General features: G+C 48.7%; 1 protein-coding gene across 1 annotated transcript in view; it reads left to right on the top strand.

The window, feature by feature from the left end:
- The window catches only part of DNAH2 (dynein axonemal heavy chain 2), a 3,498,763-nt gene that overhangs the window by 1,733,987 nt on the left and 1,748,450 nt on the right, over nt 1-16,326 (top strand). The window contains exon 39 of the mRNA XM_069646273.1: nt 558-685. Coding sequence (XP_069502374.1) covers nt 558-685 — 128 coding nt within the window. The remainder of the gene's footprint in view (nt 1-557; nt 686-16,326) is intronic.

Raw genomic sequence — 16,326 nt, 5'->3', positions numbered from 1 at the left:
TTCACAGAGAAACAATTTTCCCAAAGCACTGTTCACATCCTGAAAATTCCCAACCTGACAACATTAGTTATATCCAAACGCTTACATTTTATTATTTTGCTTCAATCATTACCAGTTTGACTTGTACAACCTTTTGGCGTAGGTCCATTTTGATTTCCTTTTACCTATAGGATCTTTGGGTCTCATTATGTGTTTGGCGGTGTGGCAAAAAACGGGAGTAGTGCAGTGATGCATTACTGCACCATGAAACTTTCGCTTTGAAAACAAGGTGGAGGAAAAACCTCTAGAAAAACACTGGAGGTAATTCCGCAACCTTACTGCCAAAAAACTGCAGTTTTGGTGGAATTATTGTTGGCAATAATTCTGCCGAAATACCCATAGAGTCCCTTGGACATCATACATGGGGACTAAATCTGTGGATTTAACACCAAAATACCAACAAACTTGTAATGAGTCCCTTTGTAATATAAAACTGCTTTCTAAGTAGAGGGCTATTTTTAAGATGTATTGTTAAAGCCTTAAAATGAGAGTGTAACTGTATCATCTTGTTGTGCCAGGCTATGCTGGGCGTACAGAGTTACCAGACAACCTGAAGTCCATGTTTCGTCCCATCTCTATGGTTGTTCCTGATTCCACTCTTATCGCTGAGATCATTCTTTTTGGAGAAGGCTTCAACAACTGCAAGGTACCAACTGCTAACTTTCTGTATTTTTGTAATACAACTTTCTTAGTTCAATAAATCACAAAGATCCTTTTTTTTTAAAAGAAATATTGACTTTGTTGATCCATACAAATGATTTAGATGTGTAATTTTCTTTCCCACATATACTTTATTTCTCACAAACCAATGTATGACTCAACATGTCTCAAGGCATAGATTGTATCCGTTGTTGTGTTAAGCTTGCATCTGTATAACAGACCTTTCGTTAAATGTTGCTTTCAATATTTATAAAAGATTCAAGTCTGATATCCCTCGTGTCACTTCGAAATGGGGTCCGCTTTGTTTGTGGACCATCTTCCGGTACATTTCAAGCGAATACTTCCTGTTTTATTTTAGCTTGGTGAAAGTTGCACAGTTGGAAAAGGACAGGTAAATATTTTCCAATATAATACGCATTTGTAGCAGGGAGAAAAGCAGGATAAGCACCAAATCCTCGCTTCACATCTTGCTTTATTAACCCTGCTCTGCGATTTCTGTTTTCTCTTAGAGGTTTAGAATTAAAGTTTCCTAGAACTCGACCTCCTCAGCTATAATACAGTTTCAGCAGAGCAAGGCTGGGATTGCATATGTGTAGATGTTGAATTTCTCCCCTTTCTTGGTGGCAATTTCAGCCAAAACCGATTGTCAGTTCCCAGTTCTTACTTCCTGCAGGAGTGGACGATGGACCCACATACCCCCCCTGGTTCATCCACTCTGACAGGGGTCACAAATTGCACGGTTGACAACCCCGAGTGGACAGGGGAAGTTGATAAAATAACAAACCAGGTCCTGCGTCCCGCCCTCTGGATCTTTGAACTGAATTTGACGACTCTCTCTGACCTGCAAACATACAAATAATTAACTTTACCATGCTATTTGTTTCCTAACTTTAAGAGAATACTTCCCATGTAACCCAATAGTACCTGAAAGTCTTTGCTTGCTGCTGAAAGGCTGTAGGAAAATCTCCTCTGCAGACCTCTTTTCTCAAAACTGAAACAACAGGCTGACTCTGTCTTCACTCCACTCAAGTTCTATAATCCTCTTCTCTGTACTCTAACATGTGTTTAGCAGTTCTATTGAAACATTTCCTTAATAAACTAATTTCTTCTCATAAACGAAGTCTTGAATCAGCTACTTAAATACTTTGAATTCTTGAATTCCAAAACTATAACATTTAAAAAAAACGTTGTGAGACACCTTTAGTCCCAACAAACTATGTTATCACCCAACAGTTTATTTTATTAAGTAATTGCCTACTTTTGCCTTCCGCTGCTGAAGATTCTGAATCGCGGCCCGCATGCTCTGCTTCACAACATACCGCGCCACTCTCCTTCTGAAGGCAAGATGTTCTGCGGTTTCCTCTGAAGGGAAAGTCTTTCCCCCTATTTGGCAACTACTTCCAGGCACATGGTTGCAAAACCAAACAGATTTGCATGAAAGTTATATACTTTTTAATCTCTTTTTCTTTTAAAAAGTAAAGCTGCACTTAGCTTCCAATTGCTGCTGTAGTCAGAACATCTTCCTGTTACTTTCTCTTCTCTTCTCCTTATTGTCTTCAGTTAACTTTTCCTCTGTAATGATTTTCTATGTTTTTTTCTTAATTGTGCACAAGATTTCAAAGTACCTCTCAGAGGCCAAGGGACAAATCGGCACTACTCCCTCCATCTTGAGCTGGGATCACTCCTGTCACCTATAAGGTAAGGGTTAAGGAAACTATGGTTTTAGCACACCTACTTGCACTTCACCCCTGCTCTAAACTGCCCAAGGACCTTTCCTGGCTAGTAAGCTATAGGGGAACCTGACATTGCCCCCTCCGTAATGCCCTGTGCCAATGCCTCTCTCAGGTCTTAGACGATGAAACCGCCTAGCCAATCTAGGAGCACGAACATCCTCGGCTCCCAACCAAGATCTTTCTTCAGGACCATAACCTCTCCAATCCACAAGATATTGCAAAATTCCACGCATAGCCCTGGAATCCAGGATGGTCGGTATTTCATATTCATTCTCTGCTACATCAGAAAACACTGGGCCAGGCACTCCATGCAACCTAGTTCCTTTCCTGCAGGACTTTAACAGGCTTACATGGAACATGGGGTGCACGCTTAAACCTTGTGGTAACTACAACCAAACCGAAACAGGGGAAAGGACTAGCATGACTTGTTCAATTTCAAATGGGCCAATCTAACGTGGACTAAATATGTTCTTCCCCTTCAGGGAAATGTTCTTGGTAGATAGCCAGACTCACTCCCTCTCCCGATATTCTGGTGCTAATCTACGGTTACGGTCAGCAAACTTCTTGTAACTAATCCTGCTATTCTGTAAAGCTTGTACAGCGCTTTCTAAGTGTATATGGTATGCCAGAGTAGACCGGGGTTCACACTACGCAGTCACCGTTCAGAGCACCCAGGGTCTAACACACCCTTCCCCTGCATACAAATGGAGGACTCAGCCAAGGGTAAGTTAGAACTGTCCTTTATTTTTACATAAATGACGGGGATCATACAGGAAATAATTCTCCACCAATCACAGTTCCTCAGCCGGTGTCAAGGGCTTTTGTTACATTGTGACATCATAAATCAGGGCTCTTCCCCAAAAATCTAAGAGCCTGCCTGATTGGGTGATTGGGGTGATTGGGGTGGTATTGCCTATAGCTGGCCCATATAGATGTTATCTCGCATGTCAGGTGGCTTTCCTGACCCTCCAGAACCTATCTATTACATAGTTGCAGGGTCGCTGGATTACCATTGGCCTTTGCCCTCTGCCATCCACCCCTGGATTTGTGTTCCCCGATTGGCTGGAGCTGATCTCCCCAGGCCTAGGACCCAGCTTGTTTCTCGGCGCTCAATGCACCTTCTCAAGGTGATGAGAAAGACTATGTATCCCCATTGTTGCCATCAGTATTACCACCTTGCCTTACAGAGTGACTGTGTTAGGTAAGATTTAGTGCAGTCCAACTGGTGTGGAACTACGCAAGACTTATCTCCTTGGTATTAGGTAACCCACCTTTTAACATAGGCCTGTATTACACAAGTTGGTAGTGGGACTGAGCAGCCAGGCTTATCTTAAGAGGGGTAATGTGAGCTGGAGAGCTGTGCAATGAAACCAGTAAATACAAGTATCCAAGTAAACACTCACACACTTAGAGTTATAATACATTAAGTATTTATACACAAAGCTATTTAAAGCATTCTTTAAAAAGTAGTAATTAGCTGTAACATTAACATTAAAACAGATGCTGGTTTGAGTCGGAAGCGGCATCTGTAAACGCTCTAACGCTGGTGCAGCTTGACTGATGTTCAAGTCCACATATTCTGGTCCTTTCCTCTGTTCCAGCAAAGCATTGTTGGTGTTGTGGCCGGAGCATGGCATCCTCGTGTCTTCTGCTTCTGCTTTCGTCTCACGAGGGGAAGGTGATCCCTGGAGCCTCTTGGTATCCTGTGATTCTCGGCTTGGTTCTGGCGAGGAGCACGGCCTGTAGAGTGTACCTGAGTGAGGGCATCATCCTGGTAAAACATCCAGGTAAAACACGCTGCTGGTCTCATTTCCCATGATATTGATATTGATCTAAAGTTAAACGTTAAACACTGTGAAGTGAATACCGCTCCACACAGAATCTCGCCATTATTAGAATTGCCGAGGAGAAGCCTAATCAGAAAACAAAGGAAATAATGGAGAAGCAAAAAAAATCAAATGGTAAAACAAAAAAGAGGAGAAAGAAACGTATTATGGACTTCAAGGAGGCCTCTCCAATTGTTTCTGAAGAACTGAAGGCAACCAGCACTCGGAAACATAAGAAAAAAAATCTGAGCGCTGATACTAACCAATTCATTAGGGATTTAAAAGGGGTGGCCCTAGATGAAAAAAACAAGACCAAAAAGAAGTGGACTACGCCCTTATCCGACTTGGTAAGAAAAAAGAAATTAAAGCAAAACAAGGTTAAAACGCCAGGGAAACAGACCACTGGACCTAGAACATCTAAAGCCACTGTGGGGATACAAACAGAAATGTATAAAGAACCACTAAAGATCGCCCTGATTTTTCTAAGGGGCAAACAACGGGTAGAAATCAAGGGGGCGAAAGGTGTTGATTTATCGGGGGGTCAGGAAGAACAAAAGTCAAAAGCTGGATATATTCTGATCAGGCTACAATTAACTCGCATCCGACCAGCTCAAGTTACTTATCCCTGCTCAGTCAGGGGTCTTTGACTGTATGTGGAAAAAAAAACTCTGAATACTGTGGTAGGACTTATGGAAACACAGCCAATTTCGGAAATCCAGGTAATGTTGGCACATTCCTCAAGTGCTAAGGCTTGCTTGGATCCACTGAAAGAGAAAAGAACCCAGGGTATGCAGCAGAAAATGGGCTTAAATGTTTTCATTTCAAGGACAGTCTTGGACAATAGAACAAGAGCTCCACTGAACCGTAACAAGATACTCTCGCTGATGAAAGAGATGCCTGACCTGCAAATCTTTACTACCGCAGATATCAATTGTGTTAGATTTCCATTTAACCCAGCTACAGACATTGTAGAGCTAGACTCGAAGTCAAGACTGGGGGTGGACATCATAGTGATGCATAGTGGTCTAAGAGGGGCTATACAGTATCACAAGACTTGCCAGTTATACTATTTACAGGAAACATACATTTACCTAATTATGATGCACAACAGGTCAAATAATGTAAAAATATCAATTACCTCTCCGAATGTGTGGGCCATGGTGCCCGAAATAGTTTCTCAAATCATCCTTAAATTAGGATTTCTAGAGCAGTCTCTCTAGTCAGGGGCATGATTAATTTGTTATCCTGGAACACGAGGGGGCATAGATCGTTTTGTGGTGAAATTAAGAAGGGTTACATCTTTGATAAATTCGATCTGGTATTGTTCCAGGAAACATGGTTGAAGGCCCCTTTCTGGCTGGACGGCTTCTCCTCATTCCATCAATTGGCCTTAGGGGAAGGGGTGGGACAAACAGCAGGGGGATTACATTGAATTGATATTTTATTTCTATCACGCTCATACACAAGTGTTTCAGAGCTTGACAAGGCAAGGGAGGGGAACAGGGGAGAACAAAACAACGATCTTACTAGTCCCAGTGACATTGAGAACGCGCAAGTGCATTGGGGCGAGGGAGGTGTAAAGTGCAAGAAAGGGGGGCGAAGTGGAAAGCGCGGAGCAAAAGGAGAACAGAATACATAATAAATAAATAAATAATAAAAGCAACAAAAGTTGTAGTGCAGCCAGCAAGTGGCAAGTGCTGAGTTTAGGGCAGCAGACATGGTATGTCAGGTAAGTGCGGGAAGAAAAGAAAGGGGGGGGGCTGTATGGGTACAGATACAGACTCCAGTGCAAGGGGTGGCCTGGAGACGGTGCAGGAGGGGTGGCAGGTTGAGCATTAACCTGGTCCCGGGGGACAGAGGGTGGTGAGGTTCACAGTGCCAGGAGAGAACAAGTCAGCAGGGGAGAAGGGGGGGCAAAGACAGAAGCAAAGAGCAAGGTCTTCAGGTGCTTCTGGAACCAGAGATGGTTCTCCTCAAGTTTTAGAGTGGCAGGGAGGCTGTTCCAGAAGGCGGCCCCAGCCGAAGACCGCGATCTACCCCCAGCTTGTTTCTTTGAAAAACGACTGACCCTGAGGGAGTTAGAGGTAGAGGAGCGAAGAGCTTGAGAGGGGAGGCATTTGCGGAGGGAGAGCTGAAGGTATTTTAGACCCAGGCCCCAGAAAGCCTTGGGGACAATGCAGAGGGTTTTTAATTCAATCCTTGCATCCACTGGGAGCCAATGGAGAGATGTCAGAGCTGCAGAGATACAATCCCAGGGCTTGAGGCCAAGACCAAGTCTTGCAGTCCTGTTCTGGATTAGTTGCAGAGGTCAGAGAGTAGAGGCAGGTAGGTTTAGAAAGAGGCTGTTAAAATAGTCCACCCTGGAGAGAAACAGAGCTTGGGAGACAGTGAGCTTCTGGGGAAGAAGAGGAAGGGCAGAGTACATCGAGAGTGAGGGGAAAGGATGGAGAAGATGTGCCGATGATGAGGATCTCAGTATTGCTGGCATTCAGACAAAGATCATTGGCGGAACATCAAGCTTGAATGGCAGTAAGGCAATCAGAGATGAGAGAAGGAGAGGAGGTGGCTGAGGGTAGCCTAAAAATGAGTTGGGTGTTGTCAGCGTAGCACTGGAAATTTGAGCAGAAAACGGCAATGCATCGGGTGAGAGTTGCCAGGTATTGGTTGAAAAGCCAGGGAAAGAGGTTAGACCCCTGGGAAACACCACAGGTAGAGAGGGAGATAGTTGATAGGAAGGACCCCAGTATGACCCGGGATGGCTATCAGAGAGGAAAGAGGTCAGCCAGGCCAGAGCCTGATCGGTGATGCCCAGGTTATCACAGAGACGGTTGAGCAGGATGGAATGGAAGACGAGAGATAGAGTAGGATGAGGACTAAGGGAATGTTAGAGTCAAGGTTGGAGAGCAGATCTTCACGGATGTTCAGGAGATCAGTTTCCGTGCTTCTGGCAGCTCAGAAGCCAGACTGGTGGTCATGGAGACAGCCAACAGAATCAGAATGAAGGTTAAGCTGGGAGATGGCCAGCTTTTCCCGGAGTTTGCCAAGAAAGAGAGTAATGGAAATTGGGCAATAGTTAGCCGGACAGGAAGGATCAGCTGTGGGTTTCGTGAGAAGAGTATGCGCAAAGAAGTGCTTCAGAGGAGAGGGGGATTGTGTATTACCTGCAGAAACATCGTTTTTCCACACTCATACCTGCTTCCAGATGGGGTTTCCGGTATACTGGCCAACAGAGCCGAATGTCATCAGGGAGGTTGTAATCCAAGCTCTATAGCAATACATATTTGCTGGAATCCCCTTAAATGCCATTTGTTGGATTTTCTCCAGAAGCTATCGGATTTGCTTCTCGATTGCACTTCACAATTTCAAAGTGATGAACTTTTGACCATGGGAGATTTTAACTCGTATTGTATAAAAGGCACCGCCTTAGGCCCTGAGAGATGTAAATCTCCCATTAACAATGGGAATATATGGCGTAACTTGCTAATGGGATGGGACCTAACAATGCTTAATGGGAACATCACTGGTGACATTCCTCCAGCCTCCACTTGGATAACGGATACAAGCTCCTCAATAATTGACTATATTTTTGTTTTGCTGGTTTTGAACAATGCTGGCAATAGTCTGGCGAAGTTCAAAAAAGGGGGACGTGAACTTGTTGAAAAACTGTGAAATACTATAGTTCACATGAGTGATGGGGAAGTTTTGAAATGTTGCCAACCGAGTCACTTTGTAGATTTCCTTTGGGATCTTAATCCACCAGATCGGCTCTCTGCTCCGCAAATTGATAAACATCTGTTTGATGCACAGATTCTTGAAAAAAAAATGAGATAAGAGGAGAAGTATAAGGCAACTAAAGATTGCTAAAAAAAGATGCCGAAGAGTATAAAATGGAAGTACGAAGGGTGAGTAATAATTCTAGGAATTGGGCCAGGTCCCAAAAATCCCTTAGACTCCAAAGAGAGGGTGAAGAGATGCTGTGGGCAGCTTGTCAGAAGAATACCCACAACTTCTGGTCGATCGTTGGAGAGATCCGCCAATACCACACAGGACGCTCCTATTCAAGAACAAGTATGGGTGGATCACTTTTCTAATTGATATGGTGCCACAGGTTTTCCTAATCCCAAGATCAAAATAGACCCAGAATGGTCTTTGAATGATGTGATTATCCTAATCATCATCTAGATCGCCAGGGCCAAACGGTCTCAGTAACGAGACCCTCAAATTAAATCCAGATCTATGGGCTAGGGTCCTAAAATCCCTCTTTGGAAGAATAATTCAGACACGACATATTCCAGAATCCTGGAGAGGATTGAGTATTATTCTGATATACAAGAAGCGAGATTGTTTGGCTGCTTCGAACTATCGCCCAATCTCACTCTTGGACGCTGATAGTAAGATCTTTGCCAGACTGGATTTGCGGGATTTGGAACAATGGGCAAAAACCCATGGAATTATTCATAAACAACAGATAGGATTTAGAAGAGGCCCCTCGACCTCACTTAATGGTTTGGTGCTTAGTTGTGTAAGCTGTGGTGCTTTCTCAAGGGGTGGTACGCCATTATTCGTGGCTTGGGTCGATTTTGTCCAGAAGCTTTCAATACCATCAATAGGGACCGCCTCTGGGGAAAATTGAAACAATGGGGCCTACCAGACAATCTCCTAGCTATCCTCATAGAACTTCATAATAACTCAGAACTACAGGTTAGAAAGAGCAGATCCGGGGAATTATCGAAAACCACCAAGATAGAAAGAGGAGTTCGACAGGGATGCCTGGTAGCCCCATTTTTGTTCAACTTATATTCAGCAGAACTAGCACAATGGCTTCAAGATGTGGGCATGGTGAGTCCCAAAATAGGAACCGCTAAGATAAACTGGTTGCCATACGCCGATGATAGTGTGATACTAGACCACACACAGATAGGTCTAAAGCGGCTTCTCGATGCTTTGCAAGAATACGCAAACCAAAATGACCTTAAAATAAATCCTGAGAAGTCAAAAATTGTGATTTTCAAACAACCTCTAAAAATCACCAAATCATTAATTTGGCATTTGAACGACCAGATAATACCGATTGCTAAGGAGGTGACGTATTTGGGTGCACATGTCCGAGCATTTCCAACAAAAGGCCAGTTAATATTGACCTTAGATGCAAAAATCTTGAACTTTTGTTCGCAAATGAAGAAAATAAAAATGAAATTCTGTAAATTCACTATTGTCCCAGTTATAAGATTCTATATTGGCAAAATAGTTCCTTTACTTTGTGGTCTGGATACCAATTATCAATCATTTGCTATTGACTGGGACAGAATTGAAGGCGAACATTGGGTCTCCCTAATTGCGTGCCTATTGCCTGTGTACATTATGAACGTGGCCTCACTTCACTTAGAGCATGGTTGAGTGGAAATGGATATCCCTGTATTAATCCCAAGTTAAGATGCAATTAAAAAAGTGAACAATAAAGCAGGTGAGTAAGTCATTCATATGTTACACGTGTTCCAGCACCGGGAGGTGTTGTCATTTGAGGTCATTATAGCATTTATATGGTGTCACCTTTGCAAGATTGAGTTTTTCAAGACGGAAAGGTTAGGGTTAGTTTAGAACAGACTGATAGGTTATAAGAACAGTTAGATTCTCCCAAAGGGATGTAGGCAGTCAATTATCCCAGCATTAAAGTGTTCAACATTTAAAACCTGTAAGGGAGGGGGGCGTGGCTTGGAGCGCCATCGATGTGGCTGCTCCCTTGAGGCCAGCCGTGTGAAGCCCGCCGCAATAAGGGATAAAATGCCGTTTCATGGAGCCCGGCAGGAGCCCAATTAACTCTCAGGGCGTCAGAACACCTGAGGCACCTACGGGCTAAAGATGGACGAGTAACGCGTGCCCTAAATGAAGTTATCCACCCAGATGCACCGGGCCCGCTTCAGCGTCGGGAGACCCAAGATGGCGACCGTGCCTACCCCTGATCTCCGGAGATGTGGCTGACGACGTCGGAGACTCCCCTTGGCACCCGCATGGTCCGCCCGGACCCTGAACCCACCGAGAGGCGCTGATTGGGAGGCCCCCCCAAACCCCCTCCCGCAACCATCCTACAGTGAGCGGCCCGCAGTGGATCACGCAGCGAAGTCCCCAGCGCCCCCGCAGCCCACTTCAGGCCGATCCGCGGCCCCCCTTTCGGCTCCGGAGGAAGCAGCGGCACTCACGGTGCCTAATCAGGTTGGGGCTGCTGGGGGGTGAGGGCTGGATTGGGAGTCCTCCTTGCATCCTTCTAGAGCCCCCGCCAGAGGATCCGGTGGTGTGCGCTCTGCAGCAACGCAGAGGGGCTGCTCCCCCTCCCCCACGGCCCCTGGAACTTGCTCCAGCCTCCTCCCGGCGCCTGGGCTACGCCTGGGGGGAGCCCACGGCTGACTTGGACCCCGCTCTCCTGATTCCTGGGGCGCCTGGCCCACGCCTACACTCTGTGCCTTTCCCCCGCCCGGGAACACGGAGGCTTCTCTTCTCCCCCTCCTCCATCCGGAGGGATAAAGCTGGGATCCTGTGCACTCAACAGACCCCACACGGCCATCACTGGGGGTCCCCAAGCCTCTGTCTCCAGCTCCACAGCCCACTCTACCTGCAGGCCCAGGCCCAGGCCCTCTGCTACCACCCTCTGAAAGCTTGGATCCTACGCACTCAACAGACCCCACGCGGCCATCACTGGTGGTCCCCAAGCCTCTGTCTCCAGCTCCACAGCCCACTCTATCTGCAGCCCCAGGCCCTGGACCTCTGCTACCACCCTCTGAAAGCTGGGATCCTACGCACTCAACAGACCCCATGCGGCCATCGCTGGGGGTCCCCAAGCCTCTGTCTCCAGCTCCATAGCCCACTCTATCTGCAGCCCCAGGCCCTGGACCTCTGCTACCACTCACTGGGGGTAGGTGGTCCCGCCGGGCTGCGGCGCCGCCCCCCTGGTGCCCAGCCCGGTGTTGGATCCTCTGGCCCCGGGTGCGGATGGACTGCGCCCCGTAACTGGCCACCTTGCCTCGGCCCTCCCATCCCCTTTTGGGGAGAGGTTCTCGCCCCACGGCATCCTCTGAAGCTACACACTCCAGCTGCTCACTTCCTGGGGCGCCCCGGCCCACCGTTCCACTCACATTCCGTCCCCCAACTAGTCTTCAGAAGGGACCTACTAGTTTTCTTGCCTCTCGGTGGCGGAGTGTCCAGCCTCCTCCCCCCACCAGACAGAGGGGATATTTTCTGCACCCAAATCCCTCAGAACAGCTGGATCTGACCCTCCGCACTGGGGCGTCTCCTTTGGGCTGCCTCGGGAACAGCGCCCCCGAGCTCTAACCGGCGCCTAGGTGGCTGGATGCACAGTCAACCTATCGAACATTTTCTCCACTCCACAATTTTGGCACTATGTCCAAGCAAACGAAAACAACCAAAAACGCAGACATTGCCACCATGCTCACCGCTCCAGACAAAGGGAGGAAACCGGAGCCTGCTAAGCCCAGCCCACAGACTTCCCAGGAGGGGGGGATACCCCGGCCACCAGGGGCGACTTACTGGCTTTTATGGCAGACATTAAGGCCGTATTCCGGTCCTGCATCTCGGAACTCACCACCAAATTGGAACAAACTGACCACAGGGTAACCGAGGTGGAGCAAAGACTAGGTGAGGTCGAGGACCGCTCCCAGGACCAGGCAACCACACTGGGGGACATCCAACAGGCAGTAAGAGCTCTCCAAGACAAATGTGAAATCCTCGAATTCAAGCAGGGGGACTTGGAAAACAGAGCCCGCTGTAACAATCTTCGGATCCGGGGTGTCCCATCCTCAGTCCCAGACAAAAATTTGCCAGAATATATAGGAGACTTCTTCCAGGCCCTCCTCCCGCAACTGGATAAGTCCCAATTGCTGCTGGATCGTATCCATAGATTGCGCCCACGCCGGGGAGTGGACTCGGACCTCCCTCCAGACGTCATCACTACAGTCCACTACTTCTCCATGAAAGAAGCCATCTCCGCTATCAGCCGCTCGCATGAGGAGCTGTCCTTTCAGGGCATGCCTATTCAGATCTACCAAGATCTTTCGCTGCTGACCCTGCAAAGGAGAAGGGCGCTCTGACCCCTGGCCCTCTTCCTTCAGGAGCGACAAATCCAGTACAGATGGCTCTTCCCTACGGCATTGCAATTCTCATTTAACGGCTCGCTCCGGAGAGTCAGTCATCTTGAGGACGCCACCAAGGTCATGCACCCATCCCCCCCAGGGGGAATCGCCCGGAATCGAACCCCCCCCCCCCCCCCCCCCCCCCGCAGCCTAGGCGGTCCTCATGGTCAAGGGCATCCCGAAACAGGAGGAGGTAACCAGATCAGAAGTGATGCTAGCAGGCCCGATACTGTTCTACCTGCCTAGGTGCCTGACCTCTCGTTCGCTGACCTAAAGCATCACGCCTGGCCCTGCACAAATACATGGTCTTCCGTTGCGGCGGGCTTCACTCACGGATCATGCCCGTTCCAAGGTTCGCTCCACCTTAAAGTCCTTGGAAACACATGTTGTTCCTATTGTCTTAATTGGCCTGGTTGGCCAGGGGCTGGGCTACACCCACAATGTTGCCCACCCCGCCAGTTAAAGAGTTGGCCTCCCGTTGGGGGCCGGTGTTAAAACCCCAAGAGCAGGATAGCACATTTCCAAACTACTCCTATGATGGAAAGTAACGGACGATCTGCCGACTCCCCTGCCCCCCTCCCCCCAGAACAGGGGGTGGCGGAGGCTCTGACCCAGGAGCTTCAGACACTGAGATGCCTTTCATTGAACGTTAATGGGCTCAATGCCACCCCCAAGCGCAAGTCAATTTTGCAGAAACTACAGGACGAGGAAGCCAGGGTGGCCTTGCTCCAAGAAACTCACCTCCTTCCAGCGGACTTTGGTCACCTTAGATCCTGTATCTACCCACGCCAGTTCTTTGCTTCGGGAGACTCCAAGAAGGGGGGCACGGCGATCCTGTTTAGAAAAGACCTAAATCCCCAGATATTGGACTCTATAACCTGCTAAGAGGGCCGCTTCGTGGCCGTCAAATGCCTTCTGCTGGGGGACCTTTATACCTTTATCTCAGTATACGCCCCCAACTCGGGGCAGGCAACCTTTTACGACTCGCTGGGCTCCTCCCTCGCGGGCTTCATTGAAGGCCAAACAATAATAGGGGGAGACTTCAATGGAGTTCCAGACCCCACCAAAGACAAATCTCACCCCCCTACTCCTGGTGATTTCACGCAGGCCCTCAGCCTCCTGCGCCTCTTCAGAACCCTGGAAGTAGTGGACTCATGGCGGGTGCACCACCCCAACGAGAAAGATTATTCCTTCTTCTCCCATGTTCATCGAACATTCCCTAGAATTGATCTCCTCCTATCTTCGCCCCAAACCCTCGCTTTCACCAACGAGGTATCCATTGGCCCGAGGATCCTATCGGACCATGCCCCTATAATAATGGAACTTGGCATCCAGGTCCCCAAAGCTAACACCCCTCGTAGATGGTCGCTCTATGATCCAATCCTCAACGACATGCTAATTAGGGACAAAATCGCAACCATCGTCAGGAACTTCTTCGAGGAAGACCCAGTCACAGACACTTCCCTTGCTAACAATTGGGATGCGATGAAGGCAGTGGTTAGGGGAGCCCTGATAGCCCAAGGAGTGGCATTCCACCGGGACCGAAGACGAATCCGGCAAGCCCTGGAAGACGAACTGCAGACAGCAGAAGAAGCCCAAGTGGTCCCCCAGATCTCAACGAGCCCTCTGCTCAGCTAGAAAGAAGCTGGAGGCCCACTACGCGGAGCACACAGTGCAACTACTAGCCAAGACCAGACAATGTTATTATGCCAAAAAGAACAAGGCTAACAAGCTACTGGTGGCTAAGCTGGCCAAAACGAAATGCACCAATACCATTGCTGGGCTCCGAGATGCACAAGGGGTGATTCACTACTCTGAGTCAATGAAACAACAACTAGCAGTGGACCACCTAACCCACGTCATGACGGCTCACCCACGAGACCGATCCAAACAAAAAGAATACTTGCAGAGGGCCTGCCCTGCCATGCCTCCCTGACTCCGCGAGAGAGAAGCTGGAGGCTCCAATAACGGACGAAGAGGTCAACGAGGTCATCAAGGCCCTTAAATCACGGGCCCCGGGCCCAGATGGGTTCTCCCAGAGGTTCTATAAAATATTCAAACCCCAACTGATCCCCCACATGGTGACACTTTTCAACTCATTCAAGGGGTCGGGCTCAGTGACTCCCTCAATGCAAGAGTCCACAACTGTCCTCCTTCCAAAGCCAGGGAAGTACCCGAGAGACCCAGCCTCGTACAGACCTATCGCCCTACTGAACATAGACGCCAACCTCTACTCTAAGATCCTGGCTGTGGCTATCACACATACTTCCAGACATAATCCACCCCGATCAGACAGGCTTCATCCTGCATAGAACCGCGGGAGACAATATCCGGAGTACCCTGAACCTGATAGACATCACCCACCGAGACTCCCAAAGCCTCGCCCTACTGGCCCTAGACGCAACCAAAGCGTTCGACAGGGTAGACTGGTCATTCATGGAGTGCACCTTGGAAGCTTTTGGTTTTGGCCCCGAGTTCCGGTCTATGGTCCTGGCCAACTACAAAGCCCCTAAAACCATCCTGAGGATCAATGGCACCCTCTCAACTCCGATCCCCATGACCTGTGGGACAAGACAGGGCTGTCCGCTGTCCCCCCTTCTCTTCACCCTCACAATGGAACCCTTCACCCAGAGGATCAAGCAGAATGAACTCAAGGGCCCGCAGGTGGGCCCTTCCCAACACAAAATAGCGTTGTACACCGACGACGTACTGCTAACGCACTCAGAAGCTAGCACCTCAGTGAGGCATGCCATGGCGGAAATAAAAAACTTCGGGGAGGTCACCGGCTTCACTGTCAATTTCTCCAAATCAGTGCCCCTGGGCATCGGCATCCGACGAGAGGAGCGGGAGACACTAACCAGGATGTGCCCAATCAGGTGGCGGGATGGTCCATCCCATATCTGGGAGTCCACATTGCGGCAAATCGAAAGACACCTACCAGTCAAACTTCCCCAGATTATTTCAGGAACTAGAGGGGGACCAGAAGCGTTGGACCACGCAATAAATCTCACTCATGGGGCAGATAACGGCTACCAAAATGAACTTGCTCCCGAGATGATTCCTTTACGCCTGTTCCTCCCTCGCAGTAGCCATACCGACTCCAGCCCTCCAGGATCTGCAGAGGAAAATGTTAAAGTTTATATGGAGAGGCAAGAAGGCCAGGATAACCCACAAGACCCTGGTTGGTAATGCCAGGCTCGGGGGCTGGGGATTCCCTGACCTCCAGGCGTATAGGGCAGCAGTGCAGCTAGCGCACATCCACGCTTGGCAGATAAGCACAGCCCGCCCTAGATGGGTGGAATTGGAACAAGCTCAATTCCCGCTCCCCCTGCGGTTCCTCCCACATATCCAACCCCCACCTCAGAGAACGCTGGAGGAACATTTTGCGGACGACCAAACACACTTTAAGCTCCTGGGACTGGGCCCTGAAACGGAAGGGAATCCCGAGAGACCAAAGTCCTCTCTCACCGATTTTTCACAACCCAAACTTCTCGCCGGGAGCCCATCCACGTAATTTTGAAAATTGGATAGATGAGGGCCTCGAAACCCTGGAACAGCTATACTTTGGGAACAAACCCCGAACCTTTGAAAAATGCAAAGAGGTGTTTCAACTCTGGGAGGGAGATAGATTTACATATTGCCAACTCCGCCACTGGTGTTGCCACCCCCAGACCCTCCGGGCGGCCACCCGCCCCCTGACGCCCCTCAAGCTAACACTTAAAGATTTACCAACCAGAAGTAGAACCTCGACCCTATACAGACGCTTCCTGGGGGACTTTCTAGTGGCAAAAACTCTATGCATGGCCCAATGGGAGGCAGACCTGGGTCACTCGATTGACGATCAAACATGGGTGGACATCTGGACATGCACCCACACCTCATCCTCCTGTGTCACCAACAAGGAATGCGCATACAAGCTCCTGTTGC

This window comes from Ambystoma mexicanum, chromosome 1p (genome assembly GCF_040938575.1).
Source record: "Ambystoma mexicanum isolate Mex_15411 chromosome 1p, UKY_AmexF1_1, whole genome shotgun sequence".
Lineage (NCBI taxonomy): Eukaryota > Metazoa > Chordata > Amphibia > Caudata > Ambystomatidae > Ambystoma > Ambystoma mexicanum.
Note: the sequence above shows the minus strand (reverse complement) of the source record. Positions and strands in the feature narration are given on the sequence as shown.